We start from the raw sequence: 22,478 nt of genomic DNA, 5'->3' as shown, positions 1-22,478 counted from the left end.
TATACTGTTAGTGGCTTTCCTTTCTCACCCAAATACATTAATTCATGAGGTTGTTCATGCAAACAAACCACCACGAAAACAAAGGAACCACTACCTCCATGACCCAAAGGAAACCAGACACCAGGTAGGGATGGAACTGGTAGAATTAATGTCACAGCCCTGCTCAGCCTCTCACCTTGGTCTCAAGTCTTGCTGATATATTTAGTGCTTTTCAAAAGACTCCTGAGTTGCCAGGAAAGCTGCATTGTGAGAAGAGCTGGAAAGAGTGACCTGAGATACTTGAAGAACTGGGGAAGTGCAAGACAAATGAGCCTTGTACCCTGGTCTTTGAAACAGCCCTATAAATTCTGGGGAGGATTTCTCCCATGAGTTCTTAATGAATGGTGTTTGCACTGTTGTAATGGATGTAAGGCTGCATCAGGTGGGTTTTTATGTTGGGAAACTGTAGGAAGAGTGCTAAAGAAAGGATAAACTAAATATAAACGGTGATTTTTAGCCAAGTAACCATCTACTAGTGAACTGGGGGAGCAGGAAGCTGCCTGCCACCCCAGCACAAACCAAGAGCACAGCCATGGGAAAATTTAAACAGTCTTGGGACACACAAAACATTACACAATGGTTTAAAAAAAAAAAAAGGACTAATTCTCTCTCTGTTGTTCAACCTTAGGTATAACCTGCTCCCTAGAATCATCGAAGCCAAGTACTTGGATGCTATGGATGCAGAGCATTAAACGGGGTCTGCCACACATGGAGCAGCAAGGATGGCTCTTTTGGAAGGATGGGGCGGCTTTGCCGAGGCATAGAACAATCTATCTGCAGTTCTTTCTTTCACCACTTTCTTTCTGCTCTAATATGGTATTGGTAATGCACATATCAAAGACCAATTGAGCATTGAAGTGTCAGACCAAAACAGCCTTGGACTCGAGAGGCTAACGCTCCTTGGAGCTGTGAGGCAAGCAAGCTCTATGGAAATGCTATTTTCCACATCCCAAAACTGGAATCCCCAAAGATCAGCATGCCCATACAGCTGGAGCATGCATTCAGAGCTGTTACGTGTTCCCTTGTCTGAGGGGTGGGGGAAGAAATCCCTTTTTTATGCGCCACGTCCCTGTTTTCCAAAACACTCTAAGGACAGCAACTGACCTTTCTCTTACAGAGTGACAGTCCTGTTCTGGCCTTTGAATTCTATTTCCCATGAACCCAGTATTCCCGAATTAGTATTCCAGGTGGGATGGCCTCATGGTAAATCACTGTCAGGAGAGATGTCTGGCTGTCTCTTCAGACTGCCTAGCAGAAGGGTTAGAAGCAGATTTAATTCGTACTGATACAATCCACAGCTTTGGATGAATATTTCATTCCTACAGATGAGCTGGAAATGTTCAGAGGTTGGGCTCGCACGGTGATGTTGGTGAAACTGCACCTGGGTCTAAGCTATTTGGGAATTATTTTTGGTTCTTTCTGCCGTTGCCACTCGGTAATCAAATACAGACGTGTAGTTTTGCACAACTGCAATGTTCTCGCTTGTACCCGGAGTCAAATGCTGAAACTTGTCAAAGGGCAGTTGTGTTAATGATTGCATATACATATGTACAGTAGTGCCTATGTGTACATATATACATATGGATTTGTGTATATATTTTGCATAGATATACAAATAGGCCTGATTCTTTCAAAATATCAAAAGTGTTTTGTGCAATCAGTGTTACCCGTGATGTCTTGACCATATACTTGTTCTCTGCTTCAGTGCTGCTTTTTCTTGTTGGAGATATGGTCACTTTTAATTTTTTTCCTTCTGAAGCTGCTCATTTACTGTTTTTGTTCATGTGTTGCTTTATTCGAGGTGTTCCTTTGCTTTCTTCTTTCCATGGCTTGAGACCTTCATTCTGTCTTGATGCTCTGACGTGTGAATTTTGCATTTAATTTTAATGTACAGCATGCAATGAAAATTTTCCTCTTTTGCCTAATCGATATTTGTTGGTCATTTCATTATTTCTGTTCTGTAGCTAATCTCCATTTTTCCCCCCCACTCCCAGACATTATATTATATTTCTGGATGAATTTAACTTCTGTCTTTTATAGTTCAGTTTATTTAATTTTGCTTGTACTATGGTCAGTTTTCTTATTTGAAGTACTGTGAAACCAGCTGCCCTTTAGTTCAGTGCTTGCCCATTGCTGCACGTTACAGATCACAGGTGTAAAGTGTTAAGGAAAATGTGGAGCTCTGAAGATAATGAACTTTCAAAACAGCAAAAATGAGGGAAGGGGAACATAAAATGAAATGTGCATATACTGCAGATTAGCACAGAGGAATTTCTTACCAATTGCTTGCTCAGTCAATGGTGTGCAGGGTTTTATCAGCCTGTTCCCTACAGATTGGATGTCTCTCTGTGTGAGGAAGGCCAGCTTTGTGATGAGGGAGAAAGGCTTTGGGGAAAACGTTTGTATGCTGAAACAGAGTCAGACTCGAGCCTCTGAAGGTTTGGTGTATTTGCACTAAACATCAGATGGTATCGCATCGTAATGGAGTTGCCTACAGTTTTAAAACGTGCTTGAAAAAGTTTCCACTTTCTTATGGAAACTTTTCATCCTTGTATTAATATTTAACAGAAGAGAAAACGTTCCTGAAAAACGTTCCTGAGAATGTGCCCTTGTGGGCACGGCCAGTAAGTCCTACAGCTATCCCAGGGGAAAGCCCCCAGCTTTCTTAGCAAGAAAAGCAGCAGCACGAACAACCTTCAGGTCACACCAGCCAATTCTTATGGGAATGCTGAGAAGGCTCCGAGTTGGGGTTTGGTACACCGAAGCAGGTAAATGCATTTGGTTTTCAGTCAGTTTTGAAGGCAGCAGAGGCAACTCATGCTGTGTCTGGCCATAGCATGACAGCAGGCGTGAATCTGGTTTCTGACTGCCTTGGTCAATATTTTCTAGCTTTGAGTCATTCTGTGGTGAGGTCACAAATGGCTCTTACCAGGGTCTGCATGTGGAAACAGGACGAGCAGGCAGCAAACAGGATTTTGGGGCAGTGCGAAGGCAGAGGTGGTAAAAGCATGTCTGATCTCCAGTCAACAGAAAAAGAGCAGGTGACAGCAAACAGTTCAGTATGTCGTAAGACAGTGATTGTACAGGCCTGATGATGCTTAAATAATCATTAATTAAATAATGTGCGTTTCCCATGGATGTTAGATTGACCAAAACTAGAATGAGAAGCGTCATCTTATGGTTCAGCTCTTAAATGCAGGTGTCCAGAGGGTGCGTTTATGGTGTCTCAGCTCTTGGTTGGGAAAAGTTACCCCTTGTGGGGTGGCTCGACCCACGTTGTGGGTGCTGTAGCTGCAGGAAAGAGGATGTGCCTGGTGGAGAGTAGCTCTGGTCCTCTTTGAGGAAGAGCAGAGGGTGAAATTCCCTCCAGAACAGAGCACGTTGGGATGAACTGCACGTGGGTCTTGTCAGAGAAAGTAGTAGTTGTCAGAAATAGTTCTCAGATGTGCCCCCTGTCCCCCAACTCACAAGGACCAAAAAATGTCCCTTATTTAAAACCACTTGAAAACATCAAAAAAACACTTGAAAACATCAATTTCAGATTGTCAAATGCTGTTAAATGAGATCACTCAAAGCCTAGCTAACCAGGGGGTGTTAGAGAGCAATCACCATTCTTGGGGTGGGTGTTTTGTTCGTTGCTGTTGCTTTACCAGTACGACTTCAGTCTTTGTATTTTCTTAGTGGTGTCAATAAGAATCTGTTTTGTGGAGTTTTCTTTCTGCAGAAGTCATGGGCCAAAGAACCAAATGATGGGGAAGCAGCACGACTCCCGAAGTGAAGCTGTGCTGGCTTAAACTGCTTGCATATTTTGTGTCTAGATAAATGGGTAGGAGGGGTTCTGAGACTCAAGGCCTCTTGGCTGTTACGGGGTCGTGATGATCCCACGGAGGATTATTTTTTGGTTTTTTTTTTGTACCTTTTCTCTTGTTTGCTTCTGGTTTTGCTGACAAAAGTGCAGGCGCTTCCAGGAGGTGGGCTAACTAGGGAAGGAGAGGTGGTTCAGAGTTGATTGAGCACTTTAATACTTCTGTGAAGGTTAAGACAATTAGAATGTACAAAGTTTTATTATAAGCTCTTTATATACGCACAACGCTATGTATAACTGTTGCCAAAGAAGTGGGTTTGAAGGATGTCGATAGCTTTTTGACAGTCCACGACGTTCACCTGGAGCCACGAGGTGGTGGAGCACTTCTGAAATGGGTGGGTTTGGGAAGTTAACCTTTTGACAGTTGCCAAAACGATCACAAACGGGGAATAGAATAAATTTCTGCTCTCAAACCTGTAGGTTTTGATCCTTGCACTGAATGTAGGAGCTAGAAATTAGCTTGACAATTAAAATTGGATTTATACCTGAATAGTTCTGTTGGTCTGAGACTTATTTTGTTGCCTTCAACGATGTTGACACGCTGATGTATGGAAATAGATGTTTCTTCATGTAAATTAAGGGAAGTTGGTGAAACCTGGACTGCTGAACAGGCGATGCAGTGCTTTCTGGATTGCTTAGAAAGCAGATCTGACAACTTCACTAGCAACAGCCTCCCAGATTCTCTGGCATCGACATTTGAAGCTATTAATAAATGTCAAACTCGAGTTGGATGATGTGTGTCAGTGCATCACTGCAAAAGGATAGGGATGGGGTAAAATTCAACTGGTTTGCTTCAGAGCTGCTGTCTGGAGAAATGTTTGAAGAGGAATCCAACCACTGTGGGATGTGACATACGCTTCCTGATGGCCTGCTTGAACTGGGATGCCCTGAAAAATAATTGGTAGATGGTCACGTACCCGTATGCTGTAGATCAAACAATTCTTCCTGAAAGGCCCCCCTCGTTCCCAGCTGTACCAAAAGACTGAATCTTTGTAAAATTTTTGCATATTGTATTTCTCTGCTTTAGAAGATGCTGCTGGACTGTGTTCTCTGGGCACTTTTGGAGGAAAAACAGAAGGAAACATGAAGTTGGGTATACCTGGAGAACACTTTTTGGGGTGGGGGTTGTGGGGTTCTCAGCAACATAAAAGGGACCTGAAGCACGTGCCATGTCACAAAAAGTTCCTGCTGTTTTCCAGTCTGTGTCCCACTAACATGCATCTTTTACCTGTTGACACATGTTCGTGTTATTCCTTGATGAAGCTTTTTTCTTTTTCGCTGTTCTGTATCTGTCCTTTGTGTTTCTGCCTGCCTCAAAGGTTAACGGGCAAAATTGGGACTGGATGAAAGTCATCGCTTGCATCCATTTCCCCCAAAACTTCAGTGCAAGCCCCTTCCTCTCTAATTTCTAATAATTTGACTTCACTCTCATCCTCCCTAGCCATTCTCTGAAGGTTGCCTCTGGTGTCCCCACTGTGAAAACGCTGCCAAAATGCTGAGTGGGTATTTTTATCCGGAGAGCTCAAGCCTGTGTCTGAGCAGCAGCGTGGCAGCAGCCGCTCTCTTGGGGCTCGCTTTGCCATAATAGGCAATTATGAAGGATTCATAATTGTCCTACAGTTGCACTGTCTTCTGCATCTCGTTAGATGATTACTTGATGGCACAGCGTTCCAGTTGGGCTGTCCTCTTTTCATCTGTCAGGCTTCCAAAACAACTTAAATAGACATTTTGGGATGGGCTTGCCCCATTTTCTATCTGTGCTGAGGCCTGTGGATGTTAGAGAATAGTCTTCTCTAATTGTTTTCATATCTAATTAAGGCGTTTAAGTACCAAACCCTGTCCATTACACTCGTGGCTCCAGATCTGGTCACAAAGAGCGAGCCATCAATATTCTGTGAAGAGCAGACAGACGAGGGAGTTGCCCGAGTCCATCCTTTAGAAATACAAATTAGCACTTTCCTCTTCAGCCTGTGTGTGTTTTCCTTTCAAACTAAGACAATCCCTGGCTGCGTCTCCTTTTTCTTGTAGAAAACTCTGCCTGAGCTTGGATCGCTTGGCATGATCCTGATGCCGCATTAAATATTAAGAGCGTGTCCGGGGGGACGTGCTGCCTTCTGCTCCCCATCTGCATCCCTGCTGCAAAGATCTCGCTTGGAGAGCTAAGTCCCCCGAGTGGAAGAGGGGGATGCGTGGGGCATCTCGGTCATCCATGTGGCCAATTCCTGCTGCTGCTCCAAAAGCCATCAGTGTCCTTTGCTTAGCTGCAGGTGGGAGACCCAAATGTGAACAAAATGGCAGAGTCTGGGGGGAAAAAAAAAGTTTTTCTCTTTTTTTTTTTTTACTTGAGCTATGCTAGCATTCAAAAAAAAAAAAAAATAAGAGAAAGCTCTGGCAGTAATGTATTTGTTATGTGCTCAGGGTTTTTGCAGAAAATCAGCATATCAAATTCAGCAGCTGGAGCATCAGTTTCAGCACCCGGGAGGCTTGCCAAAGGGCTGAGCTCTGTGGCTGGGTCTATCAGCAGCAGTCAGTGTCTCAGCGTGCTTTTTCCAGGCATCGCTTTTAGATAAGTTTCCCGTGACTGGGGGACTTGGACAGTTCCTGCAAGGGTCTGTGTGAGCAGTGGCAGCACAAGGGGGCTTGTCCTGCCATGCGGCAGGCAATTGATCCCTTTTCAGAAGGATGTTGGAAGGATTGATGGACATCTGGGTGGCACAGCTGAGCTCAGGCCCTGTACCCTTCCCTTAGGAGCAGCGTTAGCCACTTGTTTTTTAACGCATACATCCATAGCACTGACTAGCTCCGAGTTTCTCAAATTTGGGACCAGCACCATCAATTTCAAAGCGCAGAGCCCCAGCCTGCACAGATAGGCTCACATCACTCCTGAGCTTGCTTTGCCTGCCCAGGTGTTAGCAGGTACGTCCCTTCTCTTAGACTTATTTGGCAGAGCTGCTCTGATGTGGTGAGGGTGCTCTGCTATTTTCAGATGTGGCTCTCTTCTGCTTCTCCCCCATCCTTTTCACTGATGTTAACCTCTAACTTGTTCCTATGCAGCTATTACCCCCGAAAAATGGGAATTATCAGAATTCAGCCCTTGGAAACCCTCCCTTCCCCTGAAATACGTGCTCCTGTATCAGTGTAAATCAACCCCCTTCCCCTTGACCCAACACAAAAAAGGGGCTGCACCCCCAAATACTCTCATATGCTTTCAGTAGAGGGAGCAAAAATGCAGAATGACCGGGAGCTTTCCCTCACAGGCTGCTGGGGAACTATTTAAAGCGAAGGGAAAGCACCAGCTCCTATTTATGGAGGCACAGCCTATAGATACTGCACTTGCTAAACACGCTCCCAAAGCGCATGCCCCTGCCTGGTGTCAGTTCTGCAGTGGGTGATTTCTTTTGATAAGAGTTGCTCGGGAGGGAGGAGGGAGAGGGAATTCCTTTATTGTCATAAGGAAGCTCTGTATTTAAAAAGGAAATAAAAAGAAATGTACTGTTTATATATTTCTACTCTGTGCCTAAGCGGTGTCCTTTATTTAACCTTTAGCTCCCTGCGCAGCTTGGGTTTGTGTCCCAGGGCAGGGTTATGAGTTTCTTTGGTGGTTTGGGGATCAAAAAAAAAAAAGGGAGGGGGTCAAAAAAAAAATTAAGAGACCCTGTAGCTGATGTAGCTGAGATATTTATGTAATTCCCAGCACTGGTGGCATGGGAGCATCTCAACTGTGTGTGCAAGATGTGCTGGCTTAGCAGTTGGACTCTGACCCTTGTGGGTCCCTTTCACCTTGGGATATTCTATAATTTTTACAGGTGGGAGCCTGGGTAGCCAGAAATGGGATTGCTTTGTGATTTGATGGGGCAGAATGAGAAATAATTGCACCTTAATGGTGCACTGAGTGTGCCTAGGCTGGGCTAGTGCTGCCCTGTGTCTCTGGTTTCCTTGGAAGATATTGATGTATAGATGTAGACAAGCTATTGGGGAGGGCGTGGAGGGGAAAGGGGGGTAAGAAATGACTTCAAATAACCTGTACTCAGCAAGAGGCTCAGTTTTTACCCATGGGAGCCCTTCTGAGAGCAGCACGTGGCATACACAAGAGCCACTCAGCCCTTGCCTTGCTGAAAGCACTTCCCAAGGACTCTATCTCCATGCGAGCCTCTCAGCTGAGAGCTCAGGACTAAATATCTTTGGAGGAGGCTTGAGGTGTGAGTACCCTGCTGTATGGGTCCCAGAACCACTTCTCGTGCTCTCACAGTCAAAGGGCTCTTGAGCATGAGAGCAGCCTCAAGTCTGGGGGCCTCGAAATGACCTTGAGGGGCTTTGGGGTGGGTGTGGGACATCGTGGGGAGGTGAGGAGAGCTGGGTGCTGTGTGCTGCTGCAGGAGGCCTCTCCTGGGCTGCCAAAGCCAAAAACTTGCTCTGGCATGGCAATGGGGAGGCTTTGCCATGCACAAGGTTGTAGCAGAGGCTGGGGGGAAGGTCAGACCCTACAAACTATGAACAGTTGGGCTCCATGGGGAAGGTGAAGCCAGCTGCCACCCAGCCTCGCAGACCTTCATGCCTCAGAGTTTTGGGATGTTTTGCTAATTCAGCAGCCCCCAAGGGAAAAGCCACAGCATCCTTTTGCTCTCCCAGCTGTCTTCCTCCAGTGGTGATGCCCAGGACAGCCCCAAATCCCTTCAGGGGGCACAGGAGCAACCTGGAGAAGCCGGGGAGGGGATACGGGGTGGGCAGGACACCTCTGTCACCTCTGGCTGTCACTGCGGGGACATTTAGCTGCTGGGCATCCACTTGAGACCCCGGGCAGCCTGGCAGGATCCTGTCCTGCGAGGTGCCCTGCTAAAACAAAGCCTAATAATAGTCTGCTGGCACGTCAGCACCCTTTGGTGCAGGTCCCAGCCCAGGAAGGAAGGGGTCAGCTGGGGACGTGTCCCCTCCACCTCATCCATCCTTCCCCACCAGGATGCTGCCAGCAGGGTTTAAACACCCTTGGGCCAAAAATAACAAGGATAAAGGGCTTAGAGAGGCGTCAGGCCCCACGGATGCAGTCTGTGGGACTGTCAGCGCTGGTTTTTCCCTATAGCAGGTCTTGGCATGGGAGCACGGAGACAGGGGGAGCTTTTAGGGTGGCTGCTTCTGGGCTTTGCTCGCTGACCCAAGGAGCGTGTCAGCACGATTCCCCTCCTGATGTCCTGATTTGATTTAAAATCAAAACACAGTTGGTGTATTCCTCCCTTTCTGGGTTTCCTATCCCTATAAAGGACTAAAATATTTCCCTGGGGTGAGCCAGGTCTGTGGTGGAGTCCATTGCTGCCCCCAGATGGGGCTCAGCTCCTTCTGTCAGTGGAGTTTGCTGGGGAATTGAGCACCCAGAGGGAAAAGCAGATGAAAACAATGCAGGGGTCAGATAGCTCAACTTCCAGCTGTAAGAGACAACAGGGCCTCAATTCTGGATTGTATTATTATTATTGTTATTATTATTTTGTGTTTGGGGCGTTTCTTGTTTGTTTGCTTTTCCTGTTTTGTTGCTGTTTGCATTTTTCCCCCTCCCAGGCACCCAAACCCGCTGTTTTTCACCAGGAATTTAATCTGCTGCGAGCAGGTGCCATCTAGGGGACAGACAGAAGAAGACAAGGAAGGTTTTTTTGGCTGTCAAAGCTGCCAGCTTTGCTCCAGCACACGAGGGAGGCTCCCACCGCCTCCAGCCCACCCCTGGGGGCTCTCCTGGGCACTTGGGCACCCAGCTTGGGGGGAGCATCCTCGGGAGCCTCCCTGCTGCTCTCCCCCGGCCTCATCCTGCCGATATTTGGAAGAAGCTGGTCCAGGAATACTTTTTCTGCACCACCTGCTCCTCTCCAGCTCAAATTTGGGTAGGACGGAGGCGTAATTTCATCACTCTTGTTGAGGGGGGATGTATGGTGCCTTTATCTCGGCCCCCCAAAAATGAAATCAGCACCCACCTCGCTGCGGACACCTGAAATCAGGCTCTACCCTTTGGAGATGGGAGAGCAGCAGGTGGGGACGGTGCATCTCCCCCACTTGGCCATCACTTGGAGCCAGAAATGAGCTCTAACGAGAGCAGCTTGCTAATGAGAAGTTGGCAAACGGGTGCCCGGGGCTGCGAGCCAGAGCTGTGGGGCTGAAGGGTTTGTGCTGGGAACTCCAGCCAGGTGCTCATTTCTCACCTTTTCCTCTTTAATTGCAGGCTTTTCGCTTTCTCTCCGCTTGCTTCATCAGCCCCACCAGGATTTAGCCCCCCTCATAGGCACCTTCTGCCCCTCAAAGCTCCCCAAGGTGCCTTTCAGAGCCCTGGGGGCTCACCCAAGGGCGCAGACAGCTTCAGGCTGTGTGTGCAGGCTCCAGCAGAGGGAGTGTGGCTGCTTCTTCAGCAAAAAAATGTGATTTTCTGAGATGAGTTATGTGCACAGCTCCTCTGGATGGTGTTTTCCTGCGAGGTTCCCAGCTGCACCCCAGCACAATGCATGGGGTGCCTTTAGTATAGCCCAAAACATTTTTTTTTCCAGATTATTTTTGTTTCCTGACTATTTTGGGAAAGGTCCAGCAGGAAAAAAAAATAATAATAAAATAAAATCATAGAGCCAACTCTGAGTGTTTTAAGTCACTATTAGGTCATTAGCTTCCCAAATCTGCTTTGTCTTTCCCTTTGATGGAAAAAGGATTTTGTGCAGAAAGCATAAAATGGTCTGCACGTGGTCAGGTTGTTGGCCACCCCTCCGTGACGGTGGGTTTAGCCCCTCTGGTTCCAAATCTGGGTGGATTTGGATGCTCCCTGGGGTGTCTGGAGGCAAGAGCAGCCCGTGCTGATGCTCCTTGAAGGCACCAAGAGATTAATTTCACCCATCTCTGCATGCTCGGAGGGAGAAATGTCAACACCTGCGATGCCAGCCTTGGGATGCTAATCCTACAGACTTGGAGAGCTGGAGGACCTGGGAGTTAATGAGATTTCTCAACATTTGCATATTAATAACCGCGCCTATCACCTTGCCATTAGAGTTAATAGGAATTAATGGGAACAACTAATAGCTAAAATAGCTGCTCCTACGTGGAAGATGGAAGAAGACAGCCGGGCAAGGATTTGGGCACTGCCTTCGTGTGGCACGGAGAAGCTGAACCCGGACTTGCTTCTCCAAACCCTTGCCTTGCCCTCAAGAAGGGCTTTGGACCATGGCTACTTGGCATCTCCAGCTTGATTTTCTGCTGGGTTCATCCATCGCTCTCCCAGCTCCCCCAGCCCTCCGCTCCCTGCCCAGCCAAGGCTGCAGTAAGCAGCTAAAGGTGCCCTGCCCACTTCCTCCCCTAATTGCCATTAAATGCAATTAGCGCTTCCCAGAGTGCCCCAGAAGCAAGTGTCTTAGCAAGGTCATCGCGGCCTGCAGTTAAAGAAACATCTCGCTAAGGCTTTCAGCGAGAAGGTTTAATTATTATTATTATGACTTTTAATCCTTCCTTTGCATGATTGGCTTTTTCCCTCCTGTTTCCCCCAAAATCAGCCGCCAGCCCCCATAAGAAGATGCCCCCAGGTGCTCACTGTGAGTCCCCTGAGCCATCCCATGCTTTTCCAGGGTTTTGCTGAATTATCAGAGCTGCTCATCCCACCTAGAAAAGGGGTAAAAACCTTTCTTTCGTAGTCCCCCGAGCTGCAGGGATGTTGGAAGGCATAAAATGTACAAAAATGGGGCTGGGAGGGGAGAGAGGGGGGTTAACCCTGCTCCCCGAAGCTGTTGCAGGCAGCTTATAGGGGGTGAAACAGAGCAGAGAGGCCACAAGGCTTTAAAAGCACTTCCAGGGAAGCTGGAAAAACCCCTCCCAGTTGGATGGGATTATTTTGGGGTGAGTTTTTGTGGCTTTTTGACACAGCAAAACCTTTCCATCCCACGGCAGGGAGTTCTGCAGCCCTGCCTTTCTCTCTGGAAACGCAGGGTGAGTTTTTCCAGCAGGTGTCAGGATGGGGCCGGCAGGTTGTCTGGGCATCAGGAGCATCCCGTCCTGTCCCCTAAGAGGGAAATCCACCCTCGTGTTCCCCCAGTGCTCAGCACACGGCAGGGCACCGGGAAACACGTCCCAAATGTGCCAGCAGCTCGTGTGCTCCTCTCCCGAGGGGTGCAGGATGGTACCCACGTTGTCGTCCCCCTCCCAAAAAGGAGACTTCTCTCCCCTGCTTTTGCCCCAGGTTTAAAAACCGGAGGAATCCCGGCACCAAAGCATCCACGAAGCATTTAGCAAGGGGGAGCTGGTGGAGGGATCGGTGTGCTCCTGCCTGGTTTGGTTTTCCTCTCTGCTTCCATTTCACTGGGGTGAGGAAAAGGCTCATCCCCCAGCCAAGGGAGCGCAGGACCTCCTACCAGCAGGAACAAAGGCATGGAGAGGGGAAAGAAACCCCCTCCTGCAAAATAATCCTGGAAAAAAAAAAAAAGCAGGGAAGGCAGCTCCCGATCCTGCACGCCCCCAGAGCCTGATTTCACTCTCACAGGCTTCTCCTCGCCGCAGGATCGCATCCAGGGGCAGCTGCCCAAATCCCAGCCCTGCGCTCCGGGTCCCCAGGTTCCTGTAGGGTGCAAGGACCCGAATTTTGCTCTCATCCCCAAACCTCTCTGTGATCCTTGCTGTCCCCCAGGGGCTCGGGCAGAGCCTGGAGCATCGGGGTCCCTGCCTGGGAGGGGCGGTGGGAGGGACCGGGGAGGGAAGGAGGATGCTCCGGGGGTGGCTCTTCGCTTTTTCGCCTGCCCGGAGCTCGCAGGGGCTCGCTTGGAGGATGTCTCACCCCCTCGGCACAGGTAACGGGACCCCCATCGCCCCGGGAGGGGAGAATGGGAAGGGCAGGAGGGGGCTGCGAGATGATTTAGGTTTATTAAAGCCCAATTCGAGGGGAAAAAGGGGGCTCTGAAGCAGCGAGATGCGGGTTGTGCGGGATGCTCGGAGCCCTGCACCGGGCGAGCCCTACCCCAAAGTTTCCCCACCGATGGCTGGGAAATACCCACAAGGGATGAGGACTGGGGTGGGAGCGTGGCTGTGCTCGTGGGGGCTCCCGTGTGCTTGGGGGGGATGCCCAGGGCTCCGGGAAACCCTGACCTGCGTGGTACCCAGGGCAGTGATGCTACCCGTGTGTACGGCACGGTGCGCTACCCTGACACCCCAGTGCACGGGTTTGTGGTTGTGGGGCTAAAATTTGTGTGCTGACACCCTCAAGAGATGTGTGGGCAAGGGTTTTTGCAGCCCTGGCTGCGTTGTCACCCCCTCTCCTGTGCTCACACGGGGGGGAACGTGGCTGGAGGTGCAGGGCGTCTGCACGGATTTACGCCTTGAGCAGCATCACGGCTCGGCAGCAAGGAAAGACAGGCAATGACAATTATCCGCTGGGGTCTGTCCTGCTGGAAAATCAGGCAATTAAGCAGCCATTGCAGATGGAGCGGGCAGCCTGTGCTGCTTGAAAAGTGGGGGGCGAGCTCTCCCCGAGCAGCCTCCCGCAAAACCGCGCGCCTTCGCGCAGATTTGGGAAGCCGCAGCTCTGGGGGAAAAGAGAGAGGGCTGGGGAAAGGAGGAAGGAGGTGGGGGGATTTTATTTTCGTAGCCCGTTTGCGATAAAATGTTCTGGTTTGTCGGCGGAGGTGTCACTGCTGGGAGGAAGCCGCTGCCCGCCGCGGGGAGCTCGGAGCATGCTGCTGAGGGCTGGCCCCAGGAGGTTTCTGGAGCAGCACCTTCTCTTCGTGGGGAACGCAGAGCAGCAGCACCCGGCTCGGAAAGCTCTCCCGAATCCCTTCATGCCTGAGGAACCCTCCTCAGCCGAGCCAGAGCTGCCCTCCTCCAACCTCACCAACGCCACGGACTGCGGCGAGGAGATCCTGCTCTATGGGGACACCGAGAAGATCGTCATCGGAGCCGTGCTCTCCATCATCATCCTCACCACCATCGCGGGCAACGGGCTGGTCATCATCTCCGTCTGCATCGTCAAGAAGCTCCGGCAGCCCTCCAACTACCTGGTGGTGTCCCTGGCGGCCGCCGACCTGTCGGTGGCCTTCGCTGTCATGCCTTTCGTGACCATCACCGACCTGCTGGGGGGAGAGTGGCTCTTCGGGAAGGTGTTCTGCAACGTCTTCATCGCCATGGACGTGATGTGCTGCACCGCCTCCATCATGACCTTGTGCATCATCAGCGTGGACAGGTAAGGGGGGAGGCGGATGCCACGCAGGCTTTAATATTTGGTCGGGGGCCACCAGGATTTTGTTCGCCTTGGGTCGGTGCTGCTGCGTGTGTTTTCTGGGTGTGGGAGGTGGGTGAGGGCTTTCTGTACGGATTAGGGGCCCTTTGGAGGGGCCGAGCTCAAGGTGCTTTCTTGGGTAACTTCTCTAAGTCCTTGCTTAGTCCTCCCCCTCTGTGCGGCTGCTTCGTGTTCGTCCCTGGCTGGTGGAACAGAGCCTAGAGGAGAGACTTTGCCCATCCACAGCTCGGTGGAAGGAGGTTGGCCCATAAAAGCATTCAACAGATTTTTTAAAAAGTGCATGCACTGTGAAAATCCAGGGATGGAGCATCAGGAGCCCAGTCCTGTGGGATGCTCTGCTGCTCCCTGGCCTCATGCCTTGGCCAAGGGTGCCAGCAGCTCCCCCAGCCCACCCCAAATCCAGAACCCCCTGATACCCCAAATCCAGAACCCCCTGGTGTAGCCCAATGAGTGCATTTGTGGGGTGTCGTTGGCTTCAGCTCCCACACCTCGAGTGGAGAGGGAAAGGCCGAGCCCGTCTGGCAAACTGGCGAGACTTGGACAAGCCAGCACCCCCGTGGGGCTAATTATAGCAGCTGCGTCATTAGGGACATTGTGCTGACGAGCCGGTGGGATGGATCCAGATCTGATGCGCTCGCTGGCTTTCTTTGGGGGGGTTGGTTTGGTTTGTGCTGGCACCGCGAGCCGGGCTGGTTGGTGATAACAGCTCAGGGAGGGATGGAGCCTGCGTGCCTCCAGCCGTGAGCTGGTTTTTGCGGCCACCCTTGCTCATGTCCTGGCCACGGTGGCCATGCCAGCACCCTGGTGGCTCGCCATCCCAGTGTGGCACCAGCTGACAAAGCAGAAAGGCCAGGGAAAACCCTGCTGCTGCAGCAGCGAGCAGCATCTCACGCTCCCAAGCCTTCTCCCCTGCTCCCGCAGCAGGTTTGCTGAGCAAAATCCCCGACTGACCACACAGAGAGGTCCTGCTCTGCTGCTGGACCTGCCGTGGTAACATAAACAGCCTGTTCCTAAAAAGCTGGTGTAGCCAGGAGAAAAGTCTGCCTTGGTGAGAGGGAAGAGAGCAAATGCAGCAGTGGGATACATGAACGTCTCCTCTGGATGAGTGAGGAGCAAAGCAGCAGCTACGTATGAATCAGATTGGCTTTGCTTTCCAAATTTTCCTTTTTCCAAATTTTCCTTTCCTTTCCTTTCCTTTCCTTTCCTTTCCTTTCCTTTCCTTTCCTTTCCTTTCCTTTCCTTTCCTTTCCTTTCCTTTCCTTTCCTTTCCTTTCCTTTCCTTTCCTTTCCTTTCCTTTCCTTTCCTTTCCTTTCCTTTCCTTTCCTTTCCTTTCCTTTCCTCCCCATCTTCATTCCCCATCCCTCCTTCAGAGACCCCCATCCCAAACACACCACCCAGGACAGACCCTTTAGGACAACCATTACAACCCATCCCTGCAGCCCGCGGCACGGCCTCCTTCCACCGGGAAATGATGGAGGTGCTTGTGGGCACCCAACTTTTTGGGGGCTCACCCCTGCCCAGCACACCCAGACAAGCTTCGGGGGGCTTTGAGGAGTCCCAGAGCAGGGCAGCATCCCAAAAATGCTGCCAGCACCCTGCACCCATCTCACGCTGAGCCCTGCTGCAGCATCTCCGGTGCTGGCTGTGCAAGCCCCGCTGTCCTTTTTGGGTGCCAGTGAGGAAAAGGGAGCTGCAGTGAAGGAACCAGCATGGGTTTTGGTACTTTTAGACAAATCTTGACCCTTCTGTGCTGCAGACCTCTCAGCGGGGTGATGGAGGAAGGAGCTGGGAGGGCAGGAGGCTGCTGCAGAGCCCGGCTCTCCTGGCACGGGCTCGCTCCTTGTGTGCATCCACGCAGGGACCGTGCCGTGTCGGGAGGCATTTGCTCCCAGACCTTCATCCCCCTGCCAAAAGTGTTGAAGTTGAGCAGCGTGAGAGGAATTTTCAGAGATGTTTTTTGAGCAGAGGACATGAGAAAAAGAGTAAAAGGCTGTAATTTCAGCCAAGGGAGGGCCAGAAGAGCAATGGCACGGGGTGGATGTCCCAATGGCAGTGCCCACCTCAGGCTTGGATGGCTGGATGGGCTCAGTCCATCCCATGCTCGAGGAGGGAAGGGGAATATTTGGGATGTCCTCTGATGCCCTTGAGGAGGAGCAGGTGGCCAGGGCACCATCCCACTACTTTCTGCACCAGGGATCCCAAGGAACAAGCTGCGGGCTGCAGGGATTGCACTGAGCACCCCCAAAATCCTCATTGCTTCTCCTGGCCTTGGGATGGGCAGGATCTGGGGCTTATCCCAGAAGCAGACATTTCAGCTTCTGTGCTGATGCAAAGCAGAGCTAAAACAAAAGGGTTGCAGAGCTCGCACAGAACCTCCAACACTTGCTCCAAAAGAGATGAAATGGCTGTTCAGCGGGGGGGCTTACTGAAATTTCCACCAGTTCCCAATTTCTCCCTCCCTGCAAGAAAGAAGAGGGACAGCACCGGTACTTCCTTCCCTCGGCATATCCTGGGATGCACAGAATCATCGAGTCACAGATGGTTTGGGTTGGAAGGGACCTTCAAGATCATTTAATGACCTTAAAGATCGTCTAATAGCATCAATGCTTCCTCTAGCCCTGTCCTGATGGCGATGTGGTCCGCACCATCAGGCAGCTGCCTGCCCCTGCCAGAGAGGAGGTCATAAATTTTATCGATGGCCAAAGTGTCCTCACACTTTGGTTAGCTCAGGTATAAAAGATGCTCGGTTTGCCCAAGATGACAGGCGCTATTAAAACGTGGGCTGCTACTATTGATTATTAATGCAGAGCGCTTTCTAAAAGCCTCTTGATTGAAGCTGGTAGAGAGAGTCTTGTCTGACGGGGAGTTTGATTGATTTTCTTTTAAATCAGAAAAAAAAATAAAAATGCTGGAAACGTCCATCTTTCTCTTACATTTTTCTTATATAAAAGCCTGCCAAAGTTATAGATTCTTTATTGCCAAAAAAAAAAAAAAAAAAAAAAAAGGAAAAATAAAACAAAAAAAAACGTTCGGATGTTCAGCTTTTGATGAAACTCTGTAAAAATGCCAAGCCACTGATAAAAGAAGCCCCTCAAAGTGTTTAAAATTTTCTTGGTGGAAGAAAAAGTCTCTGTCCCTTTTCCAGGAAGAGACTGGAGCTCTCCCTTCACCCTGGTGAGTGTTTCCTACCCAAAATCAGACAGCAGGCTCCAAACTGATGTTGTCCTCAGTAGAAGGAATGCCTCCTGAAAGAGTCAGGGTGAAAAAAAAAAAACATGCACTTTTCTGGTTTGCCTCTCCTGTGTCCTTCATCTGAGTGTGTCCCAGGCCAGGTGGGTCCCTGTGCTGCATCTCCAGCCTACTGAGAAGCTCCCGTGGGTGCTCCCACCATCCTTGGCCTTGGGCATGGGCACTTGGCCCCCATCTGCCCACCATCCTCCACCTGGAGGTCCCTTCTCCTTCAGCAGGATGAAGCCTGGAAGCAGATATGGAGCTTAAACTTGGCCAAAAAATGGCAAAATGGGGTGCAGGAAACCTCAGCTCTGGGTTCATTTAGGCTCAGCTGACCTGCATGGGTACGGGTTGGTCCTCTCCCAGCATCTTGGAGAGGTTTTGCTTCCCTTTGTTGTTTAATCCCTGGTGTAAGGATTCAGTGGTTGCTGTTCAGCTTGGAATAAATGTCCTGAATTGGCTGGTCCAGGGGGCTGGGGCAAGGCTAGGGCTGCACCAGTGAAGCAGGGATGTGAAACATCCCCTTTTTGTTGTTTTATTTTTGGTGGAACGGCAAAAAAAGTGGTCACCATCAACTCAGCATGGCACGGTCCCACAAAGTCACACAAATTGCCAGCAAATCTCTGTTCCAGGAACTGGCTTTTGTTACCTGATTACTGCTAAACCTGATTAACAGCAACGCACACACACACAAATGAATCAGAGCGAGGGAATTCGATTTGCATCCCAGTGCCTGCCTGTGCAAGCGCACCTCCTGTGGATGCTGGTCTCTCATCACAACCATAGGCAGAGACCCCAAAACGGCCCCGTGTCCTCCAGCAGTGGTGGCACAGGGCACACACAGATGAATTGTGTCAGCTTGTCCTGCCTTTTAAATCTCATCACTGTGCATTTTGCTGGGCTTGCTTGTAAATTCCTTGAAGTTTCAGCAAATCCCAGGTGGATCGGCTTCTAAAGAAACCTCGGTGATGGCATAACGAAGGGCATCACACGGTGCAGCAGATATTAGCGTGCAAAGTTCTTGGCCTGGATCTGTGATTTTTGGGTGCTGAATTTGGAGATGCATCAGTAGGGCATGGTTCTCTCCCAGCTCAAAGGGCACCGAGCCTGCAGCAGAAGGGATTTGGGGTAGCATCTCTCCACCCCAATCCTTCAGTCCCATTCTCACTGAGCTCAGACCAGGCAGGAAGGAGGAGGTGGTATTTTTTGGAAGTACAGCACTAAAACCATCCTCGTTGCCTATCTCCATCCCACTAGGTCTCATCCTTCCCGATGCAGACAGGTTTTCCACAGGGTTATGGGGTTAAAAGCTCTTTCTTGAGAGGTTGCATTGCATTCACACCCCCGAACATCATCCTGCAGCCTGTGCCACCTCTGGGTGTTCAAACAACATCAGGGGGTGTGTAGAGTTGTGCTTGGCTTGTATTTTTTGTTTGTTTTGTGACTTAGACCAGCTAAAGAAAATACAGACAAAAATAGAAAAAGAATAATTCTTCGAATGAAGTAAAATTCATTTTATTTGGGATTCAGGTGAGAATAGTTTGGGCTTTGAATTTATTTGGCACTGGGGAGGGAACAGAGACTTGGATTTTTTTGTTATTATTTCTTTTTCCACTCCTGGGGGACGAATTGGAGAAGGGAGAAAAATAAGGGAAGAAAAATCTACTAACACCTACAATGAGATGGTTTGAGTGTTGGGAAAAAAAAAAAAAAAAAAAAATGATACATCAGGGGTACAATTCTCTGCAGAAATTTTCCTTTTGGCAGAAAAGTCCATTCTTCCCCAGAAATGCTTTTAGCAAAAAACTGTCCATACAGCTGCTGTTCTCACTTCCCCTCCGGCCTGACCCAGTTTATCCCAGGCAATTAAGAGGTGACTTGATCCTGCCTAAAAGTGCCTACAAATTCCTGACAGCAGCCAGGGTTTGAGGCAAAGAGGCTGTAACCCAAAACCACGCAACAGCTGGAGGGTTTTGCTGCACTCATTGAGATGGAATAGGAGGTTTTCCAGTGGGAGCACAGGCTGGCAGTGGCCAAATCCCTGCTGATTTATTAGTGTGCAACTGCAACTTATCAACTAACAGCTGACACGATGTCTAAGTCATACAAATCCTCCCAAGCCTGGGGATGTTTCAAAATCACGTGCTGTAGTCTAACCAGGAGCTGATGGTTGATGTTGTCTCCATCCTCTTTCAATCAGACTAACAAGATTAATAACTCCGGGTGTCAAAATTTATGAATCCAGGGGTCACCATGTGCTTTTGGCATGTCCCACTGGGACCCCCATCCATTTTACTCCCCAGGGACACCACCCCTTCAGGAGCAATCAGCTGTCCGTGGGAGCAGCCTGCTCCAGATGTTTGCAAGAGGCTCTTGCTCCAATCTTGGTTTCCAAATATCTTTTCCAGCAGATGTTGCGGGAACATTTGGGTTTGCCCTAATATTGCAGGCTGGATGTGTTGTACTGACTGCGGTGTGCAAGCATTAGGCTGCAGATCACCCACCTCCTCCCTGGGGGTTTCCCTGGGTGGGCAATAGGTTGGAGTGAGCTACGTGCCATCACTGGAATTTGTTGTGAGTTCTCTGTATAAAATAGTTCTGGTAGAAAACTAAGCCTTTCTTAACATATTTTAATCCCAAGGAAGCTATGTGGAGCCCAGACTGACCTCAGCAATTCAATGGCATCTTGTGTCATGAATGAGGTGGCTGCAAGAAATCAGAGGAGAAAAAATGAAATGGGATTTTAGGTTAGAGAGCTGAAGGGTGTGAAGTTGGGGAATTCACTGCTTGTGAATTTCATTTGGGGAATTCACTTCTTATTCCCTCTACAGGCTGAAATTCTCCTGTGATGGAGTAGGGAAAGCTGATGAGGAATGAAAATCTCCCAGTGCTAACCAAGTGCGATCATGTCTTGCAACCCTCCTAAGTTCTGCAACTCTTCCCCTAAGCTTTGCAACTCTTCTTTTTCCAGGTATCTGGGGATCACCCGGCCGCTGACATACCCCGTGAGACAAAACGGGAAGCTGATGGCCAAGATGGTCTTCATCGTTTGGCTCCTGTCCGCCTCCATCACCCTTCCTCCTCTCTTCGGCTGGGCCAAGAACGTCACGGTGGAGAGGGTCTGCCTCATCAGCCAGGACTTCGGGTACACGGTCTACTCCACGGGAGTTGCCTTCTACATCCCCATGGCCGTCATGCTCGTCATGTACAGCCGGATCTACAAGGCCGCCAAGGTGAGTGCCGAGAAGCACCGCTTCATGAATTTCCCCAAGCACTACGAAGAGGAGGGCGTCTACTGCCTGGAGGCCTCCAGCCGGGGCCACCACAGCTCCAAGCGTACCAAGGCGGTGGAGGAGTGCGCCACCCTCTCCAAATTGCTGCGGCAAGACCGAAAGAACATTTCCATCTTCAAACGGGAGCAGAAAGCGGCCAGGACCCTCGGGATCATCGTTGGGGCCTTCACGTTTTGCTGGCTCCCGTTCTTCCTGATGTCGACGGCTCGGCCTTTTATCTGCGGCATCCACTGCAGCTGCATGCCGCTGCGGCTGGAGAGGACTCTGCTCTGGCTGGGGTACACCAACTCCCTCATCAACCCCTTGATTTATGCTTTCTTTAACCGAGACTTGAGGACTACTTTCTGGAACCTCCTGAGGTGTAGGTACAGGAACATCAACAGGAGGCTCTCCGCCGCCAGCATGCACGAGGCCCTGAAAGCCACAGAGAGGCACGAATGCATCCTGTAGAGCCGTGTCCTCTAGCTCAGTGCCTGACCGATGAACTCCTGCCCCTCCATTTCAGGTTCCTTGCTTCTTCTGCCCCTCAGGGCTGGAAGAAACCACGCGTGCCGTTGCCCCCTGTCAGATGTCATTGCTGAGAGCAGCCCCCTTCCCTCACCCCAGGAGGAGATGCTGCTCTCCTTGCCCTGAGGGGGAACGAGCGGGCACCCTTCCCTTCTCACCATGCCCCAGGTGGGAGCTGAGACCGGGGGGGATCCATGGTCTACCACCAACTGTGGGCAAGTCTCACCACCTCTCTGTGCCTCGGTTTTCCCATCTGTTAAAAAAAAAAAAAAATATATATATATATATAAAAAAAAAAAAAAAAAAGGAAAAGCAACTCCTCCCCCGACCAACCAAAACAACAAAAAAAAAAACACTTGATAAGACTATGGCTCTCCACCTTCGAAAAGGGCTCTAAGGTCAGTGGAGAGCACAGGATGTACTCTGTAAAGATGATGCTGGCCGCAGTTCCCTTATCAGCTACAACAGCAGCTGCAGGCTCCATCGTAGATCCAGGCACTCGTGACATCCCAGCTTCTAGGACCTCTTCCCACCGATGTGATTGCATTCTACACACTGAGCTCGTGTCCAGGTTTGCACGTCAGAGCCGTAATACCAATGACCCTCCTTCCCCTCACACTGTAGCACTGCGGCACGTGAAAGAGGCACGCTCGTGGGATGCAGCACGACCGAACACCAAGTTCCCTCTGTGGTTGGATAGGACAGTCGGATGGCGTCCTCATCGGGGAGATGGCCAGTGAGCAAAGAATGGATGTGTTCACTGGGGTGTACTCTAATTCATTCTCAGACAAGTGATGTGTGTTCATAATTTGTGGCTAATTGACTCTATAAAAGCACGCTTTGGTTGACAACAGAAAAAAGTATATAATTTCTCTGACAGCTTTACAGTGCTTCAGTATGATGTCCAGCAAGCTTGAAAAAATACACTAAAAGTGATGTATCTTTTTTTAAAAAAAATACAGACTGGTTTCTTTATTTCTGTGTATTTTCTTTGGGCATTTGGGTTTATGTTCATGTGATGATAGGGCTTGTCTTCCTGCAGCCCCCTTTGCTTTTGACCTTGTTTTTCTTCAACAGGGTGTCCAGTTTAAACTGGAGATTCACAGCAAGTTTCCAAATGAGCAGGACAACTGGCTGAAACCCACTGGGAGTGTCCCAAGGGGCCAAGAGGTTGGGAACAGCAAGGTGTCCGGTTGTTCTGCTTCACATTCAGAGCCTAGCCCCTTCTGCTCAAGGAGTGCAACTCCACAGTCCCATATTCCTGTCCAGAACCAGCACAAAACCCAACCTCACTGAACTGCCTGGTTATAT

The 22,478-nt window shown here is 49.9% G+C and overlaps 2 protein-coding genes across 5 annotated transcripts in view; both read left to right on the top strand.

The window, feature by feature from the left end:
* SLC4A11 (solute carrier family 4 member 11) overlaps nt 1-7,372 on the top strand; it is a 102,257-nt gene extending 94,885 nt beyond the window's left edge. For all 4 annotated transcript variants that reach the window (XM_082759763.1, XM_082759762.1, XM_082759761.1 and 1 more), the window contains one exon: nt 668-7,372. In XM_082759763.1, the coding sequence (XP_082615889.1) occupies nt 668-731 (64 nt within the window). In that variant the 3' untranslated portion in view covers nt 732-7,372. The remainder of the gene's footprint in view (nt 1-667) is intronic.
* Nucleotides 7,373-13,572: 6,200 nt separating this feature from the next.
* Nucleotides 13,573-21,110, top strand: LOC309877839 (5-hydroxytryptamine receptor 7-like; the record flags this gene model as incomplete). Its single annotated transcript, XM_082759606.1, has 2 exons — nt 13,573-14,078; nt 20,339-21,110. 2 exons carry the CDS (start codon nt 13,573-13,575, stop codon nt 21,108-21,110), a joined length of 1,278 nt encoding a protein of 425 aa, XP_082615732.1.
* Between the last annotated feature and the right edge of the window lie 1,368 nt (nt 21,111-22,478).

The sequence above is a fragment of the Aythya marila genome (assembly GCF_965140915.1).
Source record: "Aythya marila genome assembly, chromosome: 4".
Lineage (NCBI taxonomy): Eukaryota > Metazoa > Chordata > Aves > Anseriformes > Anatidae > Aythya > Aythya marila.
The sequence above is the reverse complement of the archived record's forward strand: the minus strand, read 5'-3'. Positions and strand labels throughout refer to the sequence as shown.